Raw genomic sequence first — 23,719 nt, forward strand, 5'->3', positions numbered from 1 at the left:
TTGCTGCTCATTTTTATGCAGTTCTGTACTGTCATTTGTGCATGTGTTTTATAAACACAATGTTTGTGTTTTAAATTTCATTACGTTGGCAGTTAATAAAAAAATATCACGATCAAATTAAGAAAATCTTGCTTGCAAGACTGTTCTAACACATTCTACTCTCACTCTGAATGACATTACAGTAATTGTATATTCTGAAGGATAATTATCAATGTCATATCGGATTTTGGATCCAGCATCTCCAATTTTTTTCCACAAAGCATTAAAAGCTCTTCTTGCATTTTTAAAAATGTCCGTGACATCTTCATATGCAAGAAAAATACCTCAGCAGCACAAATGTAATTTTAATAAAGATAACATTCCCAGGTTAACGAAATATGGTTTTAACCGATACAAATACATTATTTCAACGTCGAGGCATATTAATAATTTAACTCGAACTATATCCAAAAAATAATCCTTTATTCCGTTTCCTTATATATAACACGGTATTTATTACATGTAAATTAATATGCATTTCATAATTAAAGGAAATGCGTATCAAACGTGAAATTGTCCCCATGCAATCACACTCTTAAATTTCTCAGAGGTCACATTGTTGGCATCAACGCACACTGTTGCCAACTGAGTGAGCAGCAGCGAATCCCAAAATAAAGTTTGTAAGTCTTCAGGGAGTCGATGAGATAAAGACGTCCCCGCCACAGAAGCAGCACACAGATCACAGATGATGATTCCTGGCCCTGTAGAGATACGAACAAGACGTTAAAGTTATATTTCACAATCATGCCTCGTGGTAAGTGCCAAGATTTTCCACACAAATGCCACTCCTGAAAGAATTCAACCAACACTTTCTCTCCTCTCAGACACCTGCGTTAGCACAATGGAAGTCAAACTTTTAAGACCCCCCCCCCCTCGAAACATAACCTCTCCACACACGCACACAAAGTTCCTACTGTTATCGAACGCGCATTTCACTGCGGCAGAGGCTTTTACAACAACGTGCAACATCAGCGACAGCTGTGGACAGTCCGCTATCTAAACCAATCGCATCATCACCCTAATAATAGTGCCGTAGTAGATGCACGAGTAAGTAAATAATGGGATCACAAAGGCGGGTGGTCGTACGGTGGATGACAGAGCAAGGACATCACCTAGCCCAGCGTGACACGAGCAGCAGGAAGAGGGTGGAGGAGGGTGGTGGTGGTGACACTGCTACCGGCCGCATTCCGCGTCATCACAGTGGCACTATATTTAGGAGGTGGCAGTGAAGCGGGTTCGCTTTGTTTATTGGGGAAAGAGGCGTGCACCACCGCCACCACCACCACCATCAGCAGCAGCATCAGCAGCATCAGCAGCTCCATGGTTAAGAGTAGAGGCACTGTACGTGCGGCACTGACCTTCACGCAACTCAAGGTGACAGATCTCACAGGCACGGGGCACCACTGGGGGGGCTTTCGCGCACAACGCGCGCTGCATTTCCCCCACCACCACCACCCCCAACCCACCCCACCTGCCATTTGTAACTCCCCGCTTTATATACCGCGGTTAATGATAAATCGGAAGTGTTCAATTACACTCCGAATGTTTTATCCGTCGCCGGCGCGCCCCTCCCTCCCTCCCTCCAAACCGGGTCACCCTCGGGCGTGCGTGACAGACGCTTTGGCGTCATTGGAAGCGGTCGCCTTCTTGTCGCTCTTCTCGTTCGTCGGCGTCGGCGGGTCTCGGTTGCCCGTTGCAGGGTGCCTCATGGTCTCCCCCTCCACCCCTTCCACCACCAGCAACCACAACCACCAGCAGCACAGAGCTCCGCTGATCAAGTAAAGCCCCGCGCGTTCCATCCCCCCACCCCTCCACTGCACCTCCAAGCGCTCTCCCCTCTCTCTCTCTACCCACGAGAGTCTCGCTGGGTTTGTGTTCTTCCAACACACTCCACCCCCCCACCCCACACCAAACCCATCGCCACCGAAGTCACCACCTCCTGCTCACACACCGCTTGTGGTCTGTTGCCAAGCTCGGCGCGCTTCAAGCCCAGGGCTGCTGCGCGTGGTGCCGTTGTCGTCGTTGTCGTCGTAGGCAGTGCGCTGTTCTCTAGCCCGGGGTGGGGTCCTGGGTGCGTTGTGGGTGTGAGTGAGTGGTGGGTGTGTGTTGTGGGTGGGTGTGAGTGGCGTGGGTGTGTGTGTGTGGGGGTGTGTGGGTGAGTGCTTTGTGTGGGGTGGGGCGTGAGTGTGCTGTGGGTGTGTGTGTGTCTTGTGGGTGGGTGTGTTGGGTTTGTGTGGGTGTATTGTGGGTGGGTGTGTTGGTGTGTTGTGTGTGTGTGTGCGCGTTGTGGGTGTGCGTTGTGGGTGTATGTGTGGGTGGGTGTCTTGTGGGGAGTGTTGTGTTGTGTGTGGGTGTAGGTGGGGGTGTTGTGTGTGGGTGTAGGTGGGTGTGTTGTCTGGTTGTGCGTTGTGGACGGGGGTGTGTGGACGGGAGTGGGCGGAGGAGAAGCCTCGACCGGTCAGCATCAAAAAGCCACTGAAGCCAGCCGCCAGCCTCTAAGGTTTTCGGGGTAGGGAGGGACGAGAGGAGTCGTGGCAGCAGGCAGAGACGGGCTTGAGAGAGAGAGAGTGGGTGGGTGAGCTCCTTCTCTGGATGCATACAGCGCAAAGCCCCAGCAGAGCTGCCTCCTCCACCGCTCTCATCCAGCAGCAGCGGCCACGCCACGGTCACCCCGCGGTCACCACTGCACTCTGGCCATGGTACGTTGCAACACGTCCCAGTTCTGGACCTGGGATGTTTGTGTGTCCCTTGTTGTTGTTGTTGTTGTGACGTCCCCCCATCGATTGTTGTTGTTGGTTGCTTGCTTGCTTCAACTTTTGCGGTTCGTGGCGTCTTCCCATGTTCGAGGTTTCTCGTCTCGCCCTCCGAAATCGGTAACCGGCTCCCCACGCAGCCCTCCTGCAGTTTTAGACGCCGCTTCTTGTACCTGGGTTTGTCGTGCTGTCCGGCACGTGAATGAGGAATCTCGGCTTTGTGGGGTGTTTTTGTGTTTGTTTGTTACCGTGAACTTGTTTAACCGGCTTCGCACGACATGGAATTCTATTGATCGTGATGGTGGTTGTGGTTGTTACCCAACTACACCGGGCGAATAAGGAATGAGTGACTCGTCCATCAATCCTCTTGGTTTGTGTTAGGAGGAGTTCAGAATCAGAATATGTATTTATACTGGAGGAATCCGATGAGCTTGAAAGCTCTTTTTTTTACAGACGTCCAGTCGGTGTTCGTTGGGTGTCCCCGTCTTTTGAGCCCTCTGTGATAACAGCCAAGATGTGCGTTTAAGGATTGCCAATTTTTTTTAAAATAATGGAACGCCCATACATGAATATCCATATTATTTTATTACATTTTTTTTTACTGTCTTATCTCTATTTGGAGTGAAAAATGTCATTCCATTTTAACATTGTGTGGATCGTATAAACGATCCACGCGATAATACCCAACTACTGCTGTGTTTTTAGGCAAGCGGTCCACCAAATGAATTGTTTATTTTTTATCGTGCTTACTACATAAAAATAATTGGATGGCGTGACGATAAAGTTCGTGGTTTGGAAATGCTATTTTATACACGATGCAAATTGCACACTGCGCATCTTGTGGGAGTGATGTAACAGGTAATGTGTTGCATTATTGGCTAAAGCAGTGCATGTATACGCAATATATATAAATAAGCACGAAATAACTTTTTTTAGCAATGCTTATAAAAAAAAAATGAGTTAAAATGTTCACGGAATTATTTCTGAAATCACCTCTGAGAAATAACTATTGGTTTATTTTTTTTTACTACATTTAATGTATTACGTCTGCGATCGAATTTAATGTGCAATGAAGAAGGTCCATTGCCCGAAACATCGCCGATCATATTTTTTATTTTAAGGCCACATTGTTGTTGAGTGTTTTTTATGCATTATGCTTGTGCACCACTGCTAACCCAGCAGCAGCATCATCACCAAATATTCTGTGAAACACAGATGTGTCTTCTGAATAAATCGGTCACTGCTGGAATACGTAAACCGTCATGGAAAGGAAACGTGCTGTAGATATTCATAACATTGTATCCTGATTCAAAGAGTTCTTCTTTATACGCTTGAGGTGTTGGAAACATTCATTATAATTTCAACCTACACCCATATAGGCAGTGTTTGGACACAGTACTGTGTGTATGTACATCACATTTGCCACTCCACTGCTGGATGAGGGCCCTCCCCTCGCCACTCGGGTCATGGATGTTATTTGACCCGCACTGCGTTGTGTCAGTGCAGGTTGTAAAGTCGGGCAAAATATACGGTTAGAGCATAGCACCACCACCAACACTGCTGGCAACATAGCCCGTGATGCAGCAAGAGCCTCTACCAGCACCTATTTTATGAATCGCATATTGCAGCACTAGCCTGGCCATACACTTGCTCGGCTTCTGAGATCTGGTTATATCCGATGCATTTTGGTTGATTTGGTCAAGTGTGTGTATATATACCAGAGTAATTGACACGCTTGCCACCAAAGTGGCCAATTGCAGGGTTTCGAGTGAAGCCATGATATTGCTCATTCAAACTCTACCTATTAATGTTGGCAATTTATACATTGATAAAATGTGGAAAGAATAATTTGAATTTGCTAGAGAGCGTGTGCCAACATTAACGAAGGTATTTTACTGATTGTAGCGTGCACCACATTTTACATTGGCCAGATGTCTTGGAAGAGTCCAGTACTCACTCTTTACCCCACCACACATGCCCATCAACTAACCACGGTGTACCAATTTATACTGTTGTAGCTGGATAGGCAGTGGGATTATGGAAATGTACCCGTTGTTTCATCTGTCGCACTGGGCGATCGAATGGAACTGCCGACCTCTGGATTGGAAGTCCAGTGTGTGATTCTAATTTCAGAATCGGAATCAAATCGGAAGTTTGTTTCTCGAGTAAAGCTCATTGAGCCAAAAAGCTTTCTATCAAGGGCAACTCGGCCGGCAGACAACATGAAAGCATTCCACAATTACAGATAAAAAAGCACACTTATTAGCAATTATTATACCATGGCAGCACCATATCCGCTAATATAATCTAGTAATTTCTAAATAAATAAATTATATAATGATAAAAACTGTTTTTATATACATATGGGATGGAGCTGTGACTGAGTGGTTGGCTCTCTGGAGTTCTGTTTTCCGATTATGGCTTGCATCAGTGGGGAATTACATCTAAACCAGGCCACGATTCCTCCCCCCCTCCTCCACCAACTCGTACTGACCAGTGTGAAGTATGTGGCTTGAGGAGGCCTTGATCCATCTGTCGATTGACCAAAAAATATGTAACACAAAGTTATTATTTGCTTGCCAACAAGTAATTTATAATCTAGAACAGTTTTTTTTCTAACGTATCTGCTTATTTTATTTTATACCTACGTGACTTTACCGAAAGAACCAAAGAGTATGTTGCAGTAAAGTTCAAACCGGAATCACCCAGTGTTTGTTGTAAAATCAAAGAAAGCGACTGCAATATTTCAACAGCTGTTTTATTGTTCAATTGTCATTGTAGTAAAACCATTGGTAATATAATCACGGTTAAACCCTGGCCTTGTATGGCTGGTTTTTTTTCGGGTGCCACTTCTTTTTTACGAATTAAATTCGTTTTTACCATCCATAGTCTAAAATCTTGACTTAAAGCTTTAGGTAAAGCCACGTAAATAGAACAAATAATACAAATAATAACAATCACATTTATATCACACAATATCACAGTGATATTGTTATTATTTGTATAATCTGTTCTATCTACGTGGCTTTACCGAAAGACCCAAATAATATCCATAGTCAACCACATGAGGTTTCACAGCACGAACCTCGCTCCTTTATGAAGTAGACCAGGAAAGTGCGTTTATGTGGATTCAATAAAGTTTTCATGGTACAGTACTTTTTAACATTTGGTTGGGTACTTTTTCAATTTACAGTGTTGTGTGTGTGTGTATTTTAGTGAATGATGTCACAGCCAATCCCTCGTGCCTGTCAGATGGCATGCGGTGGTGGTAGTAACACGTTGTACGTAGCTCAGGAATCTTCACGGTCACCGATTAGGTCAGAGATGAGTGTGCATATTCTTATACTCAGGTTTTGTTGAACTGTATTGTATCACTGTGCCACAGACCCGTATACACTCGATGCTAACTATTTTGTGCATTCATTTGTCTTTATTTACTGGTGTGCAGTTGTTAGTCATGTCTATTGGCTCCTAGATATTCAGTCGCATTCGTGTTGTGGTGGTCATCCAGCAGTATTTGGGTACAAGTTGATAAGGAATTTATTTATTGGCCCGGCATTTATACTGTACACTACTTGTATTTTATACATCTTGCCTGTACTGTATTTTGGCAATCTTTACTCATTGTTTTAAATACAATTTAAAAGTGAACCGCACACTTACAATACCTATGTGGGATGCATGATTGGTAACAGCTCATAACCATGTTTTGACACATTTGCAGTAACTCTGTACAATCTAATATCCTAATGATAATAACCTCAATACACTTATGAACAACAACTTAAAAAATATAGCACTTGTAATTGTTCATTTAATAGTTCTCTGAAGTGTATACAATCTCGGGGGGAGGTAAAGACATTGTATTGAATGCACTCATCGGACCTAGGAAATATTTAAAGGTTGTCATGTGGAATATGGCACTGTCTCTGATATTGACAAGCAGCTGCAATTTAACGTGCCAGTCCCATACACAAATGCGTGCTAGTAATATTTTTAACACTAAACTACTTTTGATTTAAAGCTTTCGTGACTGCAGGGATTCATGTTCTTGGTTCTTTCGGTAAAGTCACGTAGAAGGGAAATCATAAAATAATAAAAATTCAAAAACAATAAAATTCTCACGACGTTTCGACTGCAACACAAGCAATCATCAGGTGTGATCTACGTGACTTTACCGAAAGAACCAAGAATACCAAACTACTTGTTAAATGAGACTCGTGTGAACACTACAGATTCAGTCAGATTCAGTCTTATGTTGATCAGATTCGCACAGATGTAGTCTTTATCACATAAGACTACATCTGCCATGTAGCTGCAATAGGAATTAATTTGCTTTCCAATTAATAATACTTATCCCACTCCAATTTTGAGGGGAAAAATCGTCTGTCACGAAATATCCTTCTGATTTCAACTTAATGGCTGAAGCGTCATTGCACGAATAATTTGATAAATAAGTTCCCGAATTTTAATCCAAGAGCTGGTCCTGCTCATTTGAAGTCTAAAGTGATTACATCTGATGCCGAATCTTTTTATTTTAATTTTCATATTGTGAAGGGCAGAGTTGACGACTTAAAGTGTAACACGTAGAGCATCCTCCTCTTCATCCGATTTTCTTTTTTACTATGCTGTACGAAATAGTTTGCTTTCGAGATCTAAACACAATGTTAGATGTGTTTTTCTCTCCAAAAATGTATTGGAGAAATAGAGGTGCAGTTTAAACATAATCGAAAAAGTATTAACCATTTCAGATGTGTTGATGGCATAGTTTCGCAATAAAGCAAAGTTGAGAAAAACAAAATATATCGTATGTCTATAAGAAGCTTCTTGAACAAATGGAAATCAAATGTTGGAGACATCTGTAAAACAAAGTAAAGTATGTCTACCTCCGGCAATTATTGAAGGTAGACACGGATGGACATTCTGAAACTAAGGAGGCAAGCGAGAACATGTTGGAGTGCTTTTTTGGATGTATGTACTTCACACTGAACAGCAACATACATGTATATGAAGAAGAAAGTTTTAAATCGGTGCCTAGCATCTGCTAAAGTTCTCTTACGTATTTTGTTAAGTCCGGCAAGCTATGATTGCTGTACAATCCTGAATGCTGTAAGAGAAAATGTATTGTAAGGCAGAGTACATATGGGTGCTTTTAGTGAGGTTGTGCCTCTTGTAAGGCTCTTCCTATGGATTACATCATCACTCCCATTGCACCAGTCAACCACCTGTTAGGAAGACAACCCCCATGTCACGTGGCTGGCATGACATCACTCTGTGAGCTTCAGCTAGCTTGTGTTATTATCAATGTCACTAATTGTCATCCATTACGCTATTTATCCACTTATTTGTTACAATTGACTTATGAGTGGTCCTGAACATTCGTAAGTTACAAGAAATCGTATCTTGAACAAAACTTACAACATTGCTACCATGCCGTAAATTGTTATATACACTGGCCCCAAAAGAATGGGTAATTACAAATCGAACAAAGGCTTAAGAGTTTGCAAAAATTAAGCCGTGCATAGATGCCTGCTTGGAATTTCACTTGGAGACAGAGTGAAAATACAGACATCATGTTGGCTGTTAAGAACAGTAGTATATGTGGGCTTTGGCAGTACACACTGCTATAGGAAGATGATGGCCGTTGGATGAGTGATGGGGAAATGGTAGCCAACCGAGGAAAGATGTCTGAAAAGGTGATCACCATGGAGATGGAGTGATGAGATTCACTAATTTGCAGAAGCAAGAAGGGTTGTTGCACGGGGTGGTAAATATGCATGGATGCTTCTGTCTAACAGCGGATAGATTTTGGATAATATGACGCAATTCATAATTACTACCATATTTTTTGCGTGCAATTGTTAACAGATTGTGGTCTAAAGTCATCCTTCTCAATACCCATTGCATTCGTGTCTAACCTCAAAAACATAGATTCTTATGAAGGCTAATGTAACATTCATGGAGAAAAATATATGTTTGTCACATCCAATAGCATCAGCCACGTAAAGTAATGATCATAAATATAGATGTAACCAACAATATTTTGTCATATGTGTAGCCACACATTATTAAGTCCTAACTAATGATTCATGTCTTGTTGAAGAAACTGACAAAATGCATTTATAGGGACGGTAAGTAAATGGTCAATACACAGTGTGTGAACACAGGGTCACCTTAGAGGAGTCTACGAACACACTGTAATAGAGGCAGTCTGGCTACAACTCACCACATTAACTGATGCCGGTCACTGTAACACAGAGGTCGCAACCGGGTACCCGATACCTGTACCCTACCCGATACCCGGCTACCCATACCCGGCCAGGTACGGGTACCCGTTTGCGACCCTGGTGCGGCCGGGTACGGGTAAGGAATCAAAACCCGTTTGCGACCTCTGCTGTAACATCAGATTGCTAAACTCTTAAATGTTATGTTTTTATGCTTCGATGTAAGGACATGTACTTAGGAAAGAAAGAACACTGTATGTTGATCTTTGGCATTGAGGGTTTGGAAGGACATCTTTCATTTCCATCAGCCATGCCGACCCAAGCCATTGCCATCTCTTACGGACCGACGATGTCACAATCCATCGAGCCCCTGCACACGAGCTGATGAACGTCGCCTGGGCACGTTTTCTCATTTGACTACCACTTTGGTCGTTAGTCTCGACCACTGGCCATCATTCTTTCGCATGATATATCCTGCCCCAAGCCAACTTGGGGTAGGACACATCGTGAGGAATCCGATGATGCTCTTTTTCACAGGTGTCCAGTAAACTGACTTTAATATATGTCATTTTATTCTACTCCCATGTATTCTGCGTCTATTGGTACGGGATACCAAGTGGGGGGAAATCTTGTAGAATTGGTTAAAGAACGAGAGAGGTGGTTGATAATTTCGGACCCAGGAACGCAACCTTATTTTCCCCGTAAGATCTTATTTGTCAAACGAGGTTTTGCTCAACACTGTATTTTCCAGAAAAGTAACCTCTGCATTCGGCGAGGCATTTGTATTATTTCAAAGTGTTTTATAATTCGACCTTGGTTTTAGAGAGTTACTGCATCAATTTACACCAAGTCAAATATCATTTTTATAGTCCACAAAAGGTATTTGATATTTATGAGTCTCAGAATTGGATTGTGAGAACTGTCTGTATGTTATAGATTTTTGAGAAACCCTACTTAAACACTGTTTGCTCATGTGGTTGCTTGTCACCTGCATTTTCTATCAATCTGTGAACATGTATATACATGCCATACGAGGCTACTGGGTCTGATTGTTTTTGGAACAACATTAACAAACCTATTTACAATTGTTTGCACAGAAATGAAATCCAATAACCTCAATCGTGGATTATGCCTCAATCAGTCATCATTTCGGAAAGGGAAACAAAACTTGCTTGAATAGGAGAATATTTCGTAGAGGAAAATTTGAATGTTATCGTAGAGGAATGGATACGTTTAACTCAATGTAAATATAGTTATTGAAAATGTTTGCATTTTCAGCGTGATCTTGAAAATGACATACATGGTTGGAGGGTTGTGTGGCATTATTGCCATGGTGACAAAATTTTAATGTTGAAATAAACCATAATTTCAAAGCACCTGAGAACACATAATAAGCAAAACAGTGGTATTTGAAAGGATTCCTAGGGCGCTAAACATTAATAGAGTTGTGACTTAAATTCTCATTTGAATAAAATGTATAATTGTATTAATGCAGTGCATTTTTGGAAACGGATAAAATAAATCTGTTTTGAAGAAAAATTTCCGTGCATAAAAAATGTTGGTGCTGATTCAGTTAAACAGTAAGACAATAAATCAAATAAAAGATGTTCTCATAGCATATGTGCCTTGCCTCTTTAGAATGTAACTGTTCATTGATTAATGTATTAATTCGGTTCTTACGCTCATGATAAATATATTGAATCATGCATGTAAAAACGGATTATTTCTGAGTTATGCAGATGAAATGCAAATGTTACCTTTAGGCTAATGGGATAAATGAGATTGTACAGGTCAGACAGAGCAAATGAGAAATTACAACTGAATCATGGCGACTCATCAGATCATTGCTAAGGGGAGCGAGGGTGAATGGTTACTTTTCCACTCCCCATGTGTTGACTATTGAAGAGGGAGCAGTGATGATGTCAGTTGCATAGGGCTGGACAGTATCTCACGGATACCGTTGTACATTGACGTGATACATGATAACTTGTCTTGTTCGCGGTGATATGGGGGACCAATGTTGTAGGTCCTATCCACAGGGTTATCCGAAATTTGACTCCTGTTATCCACGGGGTAACAAGCATGAATAAAGCCCATGAATAATAGGATTAATTGTATGCGTGACTCCTTATCCACGAAGAAATTGTGGCTAACGGGAGCAAAAACCGAATTGTATACCTCGTAAATTATGCAGTGCACTGCACTACGTACTTTACATACGGACACTTTATTTATTTTTTGTTTTAGAAGTATTTACTTTCGCGTTTTTATTCCGTATTTGAAATGTGATTCATTATAACCTTTACTCTTGGTGGGTTTGTACACGATTTAGATTGCATTGTGATATTCAAAGTTGAAGTAAGCAGTGCCGAGAGAGAGAGAGCTCGCTCGCGAGCTGCCTGGTAGCGGCGGTGGTGCAAGACGTATCCAGGCTGGGGGCACCTGCCGATCGCCACGCCACGAGAGACGGAGCGCTCCGTACACCTTGTTCTGCCGCACAGGTGTGACGGCCCCCTCCCGGCGGCGTCCTGGGAGGCGAGCACTCCCCTTCCTGGATACCACAGTACAGGGCAAAGCCAAACACGTTGCTGTGAAAGATGAATGTCGTGGCTGTAATGTAACGGCGCAGCTCTGCGATTCTTTGGTCAAGCCACTGCTGGCGAAAGAATCTCCGACAGGAAGCTCAAGCGGCGAGGATACTTGGTCTACTCTTCCACGCACGCTGGCCAGGCATCTTAAGAGAGGTTTGAGTACCCACACTTGACTCCACCACACAATGCATTAACTGTGGTGTATCCGTTTATACTGCTGGGTGGACAGAGGTGGGTGGGGTGGGGGGGCAGTTAAGGAATCTGCACAGTTGTTTCAAGTGCCACACCGGGAGATCAAATTGGTGACCTCCGGATTGGCAAATCAAATGTCTTGACCATTCTATCGTGGCGTGACTATTATTGGCATGACTACGGTACAGTACCAGCGTTATTATCATTTGTCTGTGCATTTATTACTTATTTGTTAATTTACATCACTCAACATTTTGACCGTTGTATGTGTGAAAAGGATATTTTGTGGAGGAAGCATAATCAATCTTACATTTCTACATGTTTACCGTCATGTAATGAGACCACTGGGTATACATTTGCTGTTGGTTTAATGCAATGTAATTTTACACTTTAACTACAATTAGTGGCTGTACACAGTGCATACCATTTCCAAAAACAAATTCTGCTGTCACGCAAGAGCAAGAATCTTGTTTTTACATTCTCTACATCATAACCACAAGCCGTAGCTCACAACAAATACATAACATTTAGTGACATTTTTCATGTAGGCTTTCGCGACCAATATTATTCATAATCAACGTTTTTGGGTTTAGATCGCGTTATTTATAAATGTGTCGTAACCCTCCACCACCCGACACGATTGGCCGTGTCGGGTGGTGGAGGGTTACGACACATTTATAAATAACGCGATCTAAACCCAAAAACGTTGATTATGGACATTTTTCATGTTTAAATATGCGTGGATTTTCAACTTACAGCACAATGTTACTTCATGGTTAAGTTAGATAAACTACCGTTCCCTCATAATTTTACTACTATTAATACTGGTACAGGAAAATAAGTTTCTGCTTTCAAACTTTTCTCTTGTAAGGATGATGATCCTTGTATAAGTGAACATTTTTACTACTTCGTCATTTTGGGATTCATACTTGGAAATTCATGGAATATTTTGACATTTGTTACACAAGGATCCTGCTTTTGCATTTAAAGTATGCATTCAGTTAAAAGTAATGCATGCTCATTGCAAAGAGCTTAATCCCATGGCTATTTAATTTAATTCTAAACACGCATACAATATTACAAAAGTATTATAAATGTTTGCCTGCGGATGTAATTTTTTTAATATACAACAATGGCATGGGCCAAGCTTTTTTTTACTTAATAATTGCAATGAGTTTGATTATCCCAGTCTTGATTAAATTAATGTTCTGAGCCAGTGTGCCACCAATGCAGCGGATTTCAATATTGTGTGCACATTCTGTACATCTCATCAATGTGTGCGCATTGACAAAGGCAGCCACAACAAGGACAAGGCAGCATCCAAGATGAACTAAATTTTAAATCTCAAACAGCTGCACACATCTCATTAAACCCTAATTGTGCTTATAAACAACACGTAGACGAAATCACATAGAGTTTCAGGACATTGCTGGCTGGTTATGCCATTATCTAATGAGTACTCGATTGCAAATTCATTGGAAGCTTGTGTCAGGATTTAGGAATACTAATTTATTTTGGTCTTAGTCTAGCCTTCAATATGCATTCCCAATACGCTGGAGTTAAATTGGTGCTGTTGAATTTTTTTGTATGTTATACAATGTTTGCTCATGCAATTGACGTAAGCGATAGACTTCAAAGTGTCTTGAATTTGAATCGCTTCTTATTCCCCGTAGTTGTTGGACAACTGACTTGCCTTTGTACTGTTGCATGAATATCACCTGGGGGGACTTGCGTCTTCCTTTGAGGAGATCTGTACAAAGACGGTCACTAGGTATTCTATTTACAGCCAAAACAGGAAGACTTCTTCACAATTCTGGCTAATCGCCTGATGAAGCTGGCTATAATCAACAGCGAAACGTCGTACTCGAATTGCAAATGTTGTGAGTTTACGCTCTAACACACATCGGTGTGCTGAAGTAGTAGTAACGAATGGTCACATTTTGTTTACGTGACAAACCTTACCAATTGGCTATGTCGGGTGGTGGTGGGTTTAACAACGCCTTTATATGTACGCGAGCTAACAATTTTTTTTATTTTACGGATAATATTGGTCGTGAAAAGCCGACGTGTTCAAAAGAAGTTCAACATGTAGAAATGTTGACGGAGCCTTTTGTATGTGTGTGCTTATTGGCAAATTTCTGCTTTCAGCAGTCATTGATATGTCACATCCTGCTGGGCATTAGCATAGAAACTGCTAGTGCCGTCTGCTGGTTCACTTAACAAAATATGTTCAAGAGAAAATTAAGACATCAGCATGTTTAGAGTGTTTACTTTTACCCCCGATTGTATTGCCAAGCATCATATTTGAGATGAATAAATGTTGAATCACAACTCTTGAGACCTCACAAAGCAGCTCATCACATTGTGCAAGAAGACTGCTTCTGAAAGCCCTTCATGTAACCCCTTATCCACACCAAGGCAATGCACTTTTCCACACACTTCTATAACAGAGCTGTTCGTCACGTAACAGTCAAACTAAATAATTATCATTCTCAGAGCTGTATTTTTTTTTGCCAAATGAAGTGAACACCCAAATGCAATACTGTATTGTCATTGGTGATTGGGGTGAGCCCGTCAATTGCACGCACGTGAGATTGTGGAAGGCAGCTGCCTAGACGTGAACCCAAGATCTGAGCGTTGCCGGCTCTGTGCTCTGACCCCGGAGTCGCCTGGCCACTTCCCAGGACGCGCTTATTCTAACCACTGTAGGGACAACATACGAGGTTATATCACTTAAAAACTCACCTCTACAATTATGCTTTTGAGCGACTCTGAGCTTGGCTCCGCGCCTCTGAGTTGCGGCCACTACGTCTGCAAATTTGCGCGCGTTACAAATTGACAGAGGTGGGACAAAGTCATTGTTATGCAAGTCCAAGTCGAGTCGCAAGTCATCAAATTCATGACTCGAGTCTGACTCGAGTCCAAGTCACATGACTCGAGTCCACATCTCATAGGTGGGACAAAGTCATTGTTATGCAAGTCCAAGTCGAGTCGCAAGTCATCAAATTCATGACTCGAGTCTGACTCGAGTCCAAGTCACATGACTCGAGTCCACACCTCTGCAAATTGAACTATTATTATTATATTTTGATTTAAAGCTTTCGTGACTGCAGGGATTCATCTTCTTGGTTCTTTCGGTAAAGTCACGTAGAAGGAAAATAATAAAATAATAAAACTAAAACATAATAAAATAATTCTCACGACGTTTCGGCCACAACGCAAGCAGCCGTCTTCAGGTGGAGAACAGGTCTGTCAAGTAGACAGAGTTATTATTATCACAAGAAGATGGGTTAAAGGTTGTATACCAATATTTATGTTCTGAAAATGTGATTTGCCTTTATTAAATAAAGGCTGTATATGTAACCAGAGAAACAGCACACTGTCTATACAAATGCTGTAGATGTACTCGTGGTCACCATGCCACTAAGCCAGGGTTTGATAACTGCAACAACCACAATCAATAACTTTAAAAAAAAACAATCCGTGTCCTGAGAGGTATAATTGTAAAATGGTTGCATATATTTCAAGTATGAGGTGCATATTGGAGATGTGAATCACAAAATGCCATATTGTAAACATAAATTACTATGACGATACATATGTAGCCATTGCTTTTTGTGAACCGACTGTACATTACGTGTATATATTTTTAAACGTAATGCAATTTTGACTGGGATATTTCAGGTGGAGCATTTTTCATCAAAATGTGTACTACCCTTTACGAAACGATTTAATTTAATTTCAAAAGCCAATTTAAAAATTACAATTCACTTAAATCACCGACAGTAAAAAAATATATAACAAGTCTGCGTTCGACATATTCCTGGGGGTAATATGTCTTCTTTGAACTGTTTCTGAAAGGTTTGCGCTGTTTTCGAACTTGTCACAAATGCATCGTAGTCTTTTACAGTGTATTGTATCAATTGAATGCGATGTTTGCAAATTCTGTCATCATTAGCCAATGGTTTATCTGCTGGTCTCTGATGCCACAATGGATCTTACTCTAATAAATAAGTTTATTTCATAGCTCCATTTCCATGAATGAATTCCTCTTGGGCTGCCATTTCATCGTCAATCTCAACCACCAGCCATTATCCCTTCTTTAGATGTGTCCTGCCCAAGCCCACTTTTCTTAAGTCTTTTCATTTACATTTGTTCTTTTGTACATCTTTCAGCTTTCTGAGCTGCCTCAAATATATAATTGTTCTAGTTATATGTACACACAGTACTCTGTACCCTGTGATATCAAATGGTGTCACTCCAAATAATATTTCATTTTGTAAAGAGAACTTGCTATAGAGTACATTGCTTTTTCTCATTCATCGTGAGCCCAACATTTCAGATTTTATTAACCCAGTAACCATGCCTACGTTGGACCTACGTTCGCATGTGAATGAAACCGTTGGACTAACGTCGGCCCATCATCATTTGTTATAATGACTATACCATCCGTAACTCTGAGATGATAAGTAATTCATCCATTTTCTCCGATCAAACTTTTAATAAAAAACATATTCTCAAATTCCTGTTAATAGCCTTGGTGAGAGCATATTTACTTGTACAACTCCGGTTTTTGATCCGATGTAAATGATGTTTAACCTCTTCATAATGTACTCCAATATCCAGTAATTTTAAAGCGCAGAATACTTTATTATATTCCTATGTCCCAGAATTTTTTTAAAAGAATTACTAGAAAAAACTGGTTATATTTATGTCTTTCCATAATCTTATGACCTAAGTCAGATCAATTGCCTCCCTGGCCAATACACCTCAATGTAATGCCTGACCAAATGAATGATGATGCGAATGCTGATACTATACATAATATGTATTCAAAATATATTATTAGATTTAGGCATCTGTAACAGACTGGTTATTACTTGCTGTATCTCTATACATTTTAAACCGTTTTTTAATACAGTTTTGGTAGTTTTATGAAGCTGAGCAAATTCAGTGTATTTTTGTGGGGCCATCTGTATGAGAATACAGCATGGAAATGACACCGATTTCTCTCGCGGAATCTCATACCCGCAGAGAAGTGTTATTGAGTGGACTAATACCAAGAGGTTGTCACTTGGGATTTTTTGCTCAGATTTGTATGTTTAAAGTACTCTACAGTAATATACAGTCGTACTAAAATACATTTCTACGCATTTAAAATAAGGTTTTAGCGTTCGTCGCATATTTTTTATTCTTAAATTTTACTGTACATTTTTTTTCCCGGCATTCCATTTTTGTAACCGTTGCTTGTATTTTCAATGCAAATGTTTTTCAATTACTTTGCCCATTTTACATTTCTGGTGTGGAGAAAGTTATGTGTAATGAGTCATTGCAATGCAATTCTAAAATCTGCTTGTGCGTGACAGATGTGTTTTTTTTGGTGGTCTTTAGAGGTGCCCCTCTTGGTAATGGTAAGGCACATGTGGTTGCATCATAAACAGAGAATGTGATTAGGTACATGTCACTTTTTCAAATATGCTTTCTCCATACACCGTCAACTTGGTTTTGAACATATTTCTCGAACAGGGCTGTGGAGTTAATAAATAAGGGCGTGTACAATCCGCAAGTTATATTGGGCCATAAACAATGGCGTGACGATCAAAATTGTATTTAATTGCATACGTTGTATGAGAGTGCTGCATATATGAATTGTAGGGATTATTTCCGGAAACCGATATGAATTCCCTGCAGTGCCTTTTAGTAATATTTCCTTCATGGTATTTCGTGTGCTTGACCACAGAACCCGGTGCTGCACCCATTCTGGAATCAATTTCTGCATTTATTGTAGCCTGCTAGCGGTCGTGATACTGTAGCTTCACACTAATCCGCCTGTGATGGGAATAGCTCAGCCTTGAGCCTGCTTTCCCTATGCATGTTAATGGCCTGCTTTAGCAAGATTATTTTTGGGACCAAGGTCAGGGAAAACTCACTTCTGGCAGCATCTTCCTGTGTGACTGAAAAAGCTGCAGCCGTGTTACAGTGTCCCAGCACATTTAATTTTGTATTAGCATTTTCAACACGGGATCGTGTGATCGACATTTGCTCATTCAGATTAGGCATGTTTCCAGTCACAAATATAATGTCACTTATCCAAATTACCTTGAATCAACCTTGAGCTTGGTGAGAATTCAAAATCAATTGCTAGCATTCTATGAGCCAGAAAACCACCGCTATACTTTAACAAATCAACCAGGACAACAAGCCGTTGTGTGTGTCTCTGATGTCTCTGTAATGATACCTATTACAGTTGAATGCAAATTGGTTAGTGTGGACCTTTGCAACAGTGTTAACTCTTTCTTCCTGTTGTGATGCAATCGGGAGAAATGACTGGAAAGATAGAATCGGGACATCAAATTTTACGATGCAATTTTGTGCCCGGAGGTGCAAGTGATTTTGTAGTGCGAGTACAAGACATCATCTGTGTGCATGAATAAGGCAATAAAGACAAACTTGACACATTCTACTTGGTATTCACAGTTGAGTCTGCATATAACAGCCTCAAACTCTGTAATTATATGGCGAATGACACTACCATATATGAGTTTATACGACATGTTGATAGTATATTTATTTAAAATTGTTTCTGGGCTTAATTTTGAGAACTTCTGTTTACATGTAGTTTATTTATTTAGAACTGCTTTTTGTGTTTATTTTGTTGTCCTTCCCCTGCACCTCCGATTAGCATGGTTGGCTATGTATGGTGCGAAAGAAGTTCAAGATACTTGTACATACATACATAACCGTACTATCCGCCAAGCTGTCTCTCCCACCACACAAAAACAGCCACATGAAACTCCGACCAAAACCATCACGTTACCATACATAGCTGGCGTGACCAAAAAGATCTCAAAAATTCTAAACAAACATAAGATCCAAGTCCGATTCAGTACAGTGCATAAAATCCGTGATCTGATTCCATCTGTGAAGGATGTCGTTCCTGACTTACAGTATCCTGGAGTCTACAAATTGAGTTGCATTTGTGGTGATTGCTACATTGGAGAAACGAAATGTCATGTTTCTGATCGTGTCCGCGAGCACAAGTCAGATCTGAAACACGGCAGAACTGATTCTTCTGCCGTTGCCGATCATTGCTACAACTCGGTGGGCTCTCATGAAATTGTCTTTTCCGAGACCAAGGTTCTCTGCAAACCTCCCGGCTACCATCAAAGGTTTGTACACGAAGCCATACAAATATACAAACACAGACATAATTTCAACCGTGATGATGGGTACAAACTTAGTAATCATTGGAAAGATGTTATCAACCACGCAAAAAAGACTTAATTACAATTTTTTGGACCATCTTACCTGACAGGCACTATTTTACTTTACTTTACCGAGTGTTAACATCCCCAGTTATTTTTAACAGTACTCTCTTCATTGTTCAGCCAGCATTGGTATAAACATGGTCATTTTCGTCCCTTTGTTCTATCATGTGTATCAGACCTCCCCTCCCCCTCTCTGTCCATTGTGTTGGCGTGTGCAGTAGTTTGTCGCTTGCGCACAATCGCTTCCACGCCGTCGCCCACCCTTTTGGCCCCCCTCTCCCTCCCGATACGTTCCATTCATTGGCTACCATATTCTGATGAGCTCCCCCCTCCCTCTCCTCCCCCCTCAACTCGCTTTTAAGGGATTACATCTTGAATCATTGCCTCACTTGATGCAGCTGTGACGGTCCCACCTGATGACGGAGACTTGTGTTGCCTCCGAAACGTCGTGATTTTTGTTTTTATTTTATTTTCATTAATTTTGATGTTTTACCTACATGACTTTACCGAAAAAAACCTAAGAATATACATAACAAATCTGTTCGGATGCACAGAACATTTAAATTATTATATAAGAATATTCGTAATTCATATATATATTTTTACATTATCTTGTGCTGCAGCAGCTACCTCCACCACTATAACTCAATGTTCTTAAGTCACTATCTCTAAACAATGTGTATAATTAAATCACACAATTAGATATTTTGAGATCGAATCTGACCCGTTGTGCATATTGAAAAGTCAGTGATGTTGCAGTAGTGGGATGAAGGCATCCATGCATGCACATAAAGAATACAACTGATGATAAAGATTAAGAAGATGGGAAAAAAGGACAATGTTCCTGTTATCACTGTTACTTCTGCTACGTTGGACGATGATGGTGATGATGCGGAAGAGGTAGTGTCCCCAGGATTCCCTGAGTCTGAATACAGTATTCTCTTTTGAAGGGTTTGCATGTGGGTGTAAATTGGAGTATCCAGAGAAAACCCAATCTTAAAGGGGATAACTCCCAATCATCTGCACAAATAAACTCAATAATCCACTTGCCGTACTGTATTCTGGCTATCTGGTAGCCCAGTGGCTATGAGAGTTTCATAAATCATGACTCAATCCACGTAACTTTGCTTTCAAAGTAATGAGTTGCAAATGACCGTTGTACACTGCACCAGGCACGCATTTGAGGCTGAGTCGACCTGGGAGAGGCTCAGGGCAGGTTCACGGACCACTCGCTAATTATTGCAGTGGACCTGGATTTAAACAAGTCGTTGGGTTCATGCCAGAGTGTATGAAGCACTACACTCCTCACATTTCATACACACAGCCATTCACAAAAACACACAAGCACATTTACAAATACAAAGATCCCCCTTATAACCTTAACAGACTGTTGGGGCAAGTGCTGTTGTTAGTAAGCACCTATGAAGGCCGGTATTGTGCACAAGGAGGTGGGAGGCCAGCACCACTGCCGACCGCCTTTGTCTCCCCAGTGACGATGTTTACAGACCACACCAGGTACTCATTGGACGCTGAGCCGACCCAGGGGAGGCCCAGGACCAGTTAAGTGAATCGCCGCTGGTGTTGGCCATGAACGGGAATCGAACTCTGTTCACCGGGTTCGTAGTGCAGTGCGCTAACTACTGTGCCACCGCTCTCCATTACATATATACACCCATTAATTCAGGTAACATTGGCACACGTGCGAAGCCACAAATCCCAAGTGTAGTATTTCAGGCTGTTGACATAAGTCACGGGCTGGGGTGCTGTGTGCGGCACTGTGCTCGCAACTCAACGATGTTGATTTGATTTTGGGAAACATCAGTGGCTCCTGTATTGAGCCTCTTGAAGGTGGCTCACAAGTCGGCCTTAAATAGGTAGTGCGCATAAATTGTAGGTACACATTGGTAATCCGACACTTTGGAGACGAGAATTGGTGAATTGCCATGAGATAGGGCTTGGTGTGGGTCGATAGACTGGGAGTTGACGTATCATCGTCAGCTGAAGCAGCAGCAAGAGCAGTAGGACCTTTGTCATCATAGTTATCATCGTCATTGCAATATGATTGCCATCAACTCCTGTTGTCAGAAGCAATATCATTGTAATCACTGTCAGCATTTGCATAATATTAATTCTTTATCCTCGTCCTCATCGTGATAATCATCACTATGATCATGATTCATTATCATCGTGAATGATTTTTCAACAGCACAGTATTTTTCTTGTCATGGAGCTACAACACCACACCTTAATGGATGGCAGAGCCACTCACACATGCATAGCAAGTGTGTGAGAGGTGGAAGAAGCCTAATTGAACGAACTTGGTTCATCAACAGAGCGAGCGTGATGGCATCAGCATGCACAGCCTTGAGTCTCCGTTCACAATCCCTCGCCAAGTGATTGGCTGCAGGATTTTGTGCGGAATGAGACTTCACAACTTCTGCTTTGTGAACTCGGCCTGAATCTTCTTGTACATGAATGTGTCTGTGCCAATCGATTTTCACCTATCAACGTAATTCTGCAAAAAGCATGAAACCAAATTCTACGTAAATCGGGCCCCTAATCTCTTATCTGTGAAAGTAAAATTGAGTGTGCAGTGTTCGCACATCGTACGGTGTAAACTTACAGAGCTTCTTTCAAATGAAGAGCTTTGACACACATCAAATTAAACGGCATGGAAGCTGGACAAGGACAAAAACTTTGGGAAAGGCCAAACATGACACCACAGCCATCACTGGTGGAGATGACGACCGTGGCAGGCTTTCCCACCCTCGGGCTCACGCAGATGAAGATGGCTGAAATGTCAGGTCATTGATATGAAAGGATCTGCCTCTAATCCTAGCACACGAGCACACACGAGGGGAAGCACCATGCACTACACCCACAGGCACGTTCCTTCTTCCAGATGTTCCGACTGCCAGGCTGACAGATACATAGATTGCATTCATTGCTTTAAAGTAAGTGGGTTGACAGATTATGACATTAAAATGTTATTTTGTTAATATAAAATTAATGTACAAGCATATTTATACATATTGTAAATGTGCACGCACATATCGAGATGTAACTCGCGCATATATATATATGTTTTACCATGCACATTTACGTGAAGTATGCAAATACATCAAAAAAAAATGTTCCCAAAATGCCGTGCTTTCATTAATATATACATGTACACTCCACCTTCGTGACATGACAGTGTTTGAGATTGCTTCCCGCAGGTTATGCATTTAATATATTGCATATAAATATGGTTTGTAAATGGAAATGTCAGCCCTGCACACGTTTGCAAGGCCCCCTCCCTTCTTGCGATGGTCGTTGGGCCAACGAACATTCCTATGCTGTGCTGACAATTAGGAAGCTGCTGGATTAACACTCTTATTTACTTACTTCAGTAATGCAGTTTTCTCTGCGTATATCACTGTACATTTTGTGCTCCTTTGAATATAACATATAAATGTGCAGCCTGCAATTGTTTGCTTATGCCACTGCTGGATGAGAGTTTTCCACGAAATTGAGCTCTATCGGGTATTTTGGCTGACTGTCGCATGCTGCTCGGATGTTTTTTTAAATCATATATAGTATGGAAATTAGAAAATTTTAAAACCAAGAAATCTCTCAAAGCTGGACTGTAAAGTGAAATTCAAGGCAAGCCAGAAAGCCAACCAAAATAAATGAATAAATATAACTCCAAAATGTTGAACCTCAAACCGCAACACTGTTCGCGTACTAATTAATTAGCGTTGCTCAGTCAAAGACAATGCGTGTATGTGGACTAGACATTCTAAAGCTGCATGCACACGCGGCACTTATCTGTTGCATGAAATTCGGTGAACCCATTTCTCACATTTATTTGAGACTTGTGCGCCTTTTGGCGTCATCTGGTCCAACCCATGTGAGACTAGGCTCTAAGGAAAGCTGTCTCGGGTGTGGACCAATCAACTTCAAGGACAGTGCATACATTATCATAGTTATGTTTTTTGTTTGCATTATGACTGCAGGTATTGTGGTCTGCAAACATGACTCCTTGTAAAAAAGGTGTCAGTTTTGTTGCCAGATAGAAGGGTAAAAAAACAATTATCTTATTTGAGACTTGTTTTACAACAGAACTAAATAGATCTTCTTGGTTCTTTCGGTAAAGTCACGTAGAATGGAAATAATAAAATAATAAAAATAAAACAATAAAATAATTCTCACGACGTTTCGGCCACAACGCAAGCAGCCGTCCTCAGGTGGAGAACAGGTCCATTCTACGTGACTTTACCGAAATAACCAAGAAGATGAATCCCTGCAGTCACGAAAGCTTTAAATCGAAATATTGAAGTGTTATTAAGTTGTAAATATTGAATTGCCAACAGTTATCAGTTAAGTATTAATTAAATGTATGACCTGTAAATTTGATTAAAATGTGTAAATGCCATATGTGAGTTCCTCTCACTAGTGTCATGTATAATGTTATTTTGTATTGATGAATACTTTTCCATTTTACATATTTATGGTTGGTTATTAATTCTTGCTATTTTTCATAGATAATGTTTATAACATTTTCGTGCTATAGTACTGTACGATGCAACCCCTGGAAACCTTCCCTTTCAATGTAACGTGCTCACCACTTTGGCCAGGTCATCATTAAAAAGGGCTTCTTAGCTCAGTGA

At 41.1% G+C, this 23,719-nt stretch overlaps 1 protein-coding gene across 5 annotated transcripts in view; it reads left to right on the plus strand.

Annotated features, from left to right (window-relative positions):
* Positions 1-1,962: 1,962 nt before the first annotated feature.
* The window catches only part of LOC144943408 (RNA-binding motif, single-stranded-interacting protein 3-like), a 148,003-nt gene continuing 126,246 nt past the window's right edge, over positions 1,963-23,719 (plus strand). For all 5 annotated transcript variants that reach the window (XM_078870790.1, XM_078870818.1, XM_078870809.1 and 2 more), the window contains exon 1: positions 1,963-2,738. In XM_078870790.1, coding sequence (XP_078726916.1) covers positions 2,736-2,738 — 3 coding nt within the window. In that variant the 5' untranslated portion in view covers positions 1,963-2,735. The remainder of the gene's footprint in view (positions 2,739-23,719) is intronic.

Source organism: Lampetra fluviatilis, chromosome 2 (genome assembly GCF_964198595.1).
Source record: "Lampetra fluviatilis chromosome 2, kcLamFluv1.1, whole genome shotgun sequence".
Classification (NCBI taxonomy): domain Eukaryota; kingdom Metazoa; phylum Chordata; class Hyperoartia; order Petromyzontiformes; family Petromyzontidae; genus Lampetra; species Lampetra fluviatilis.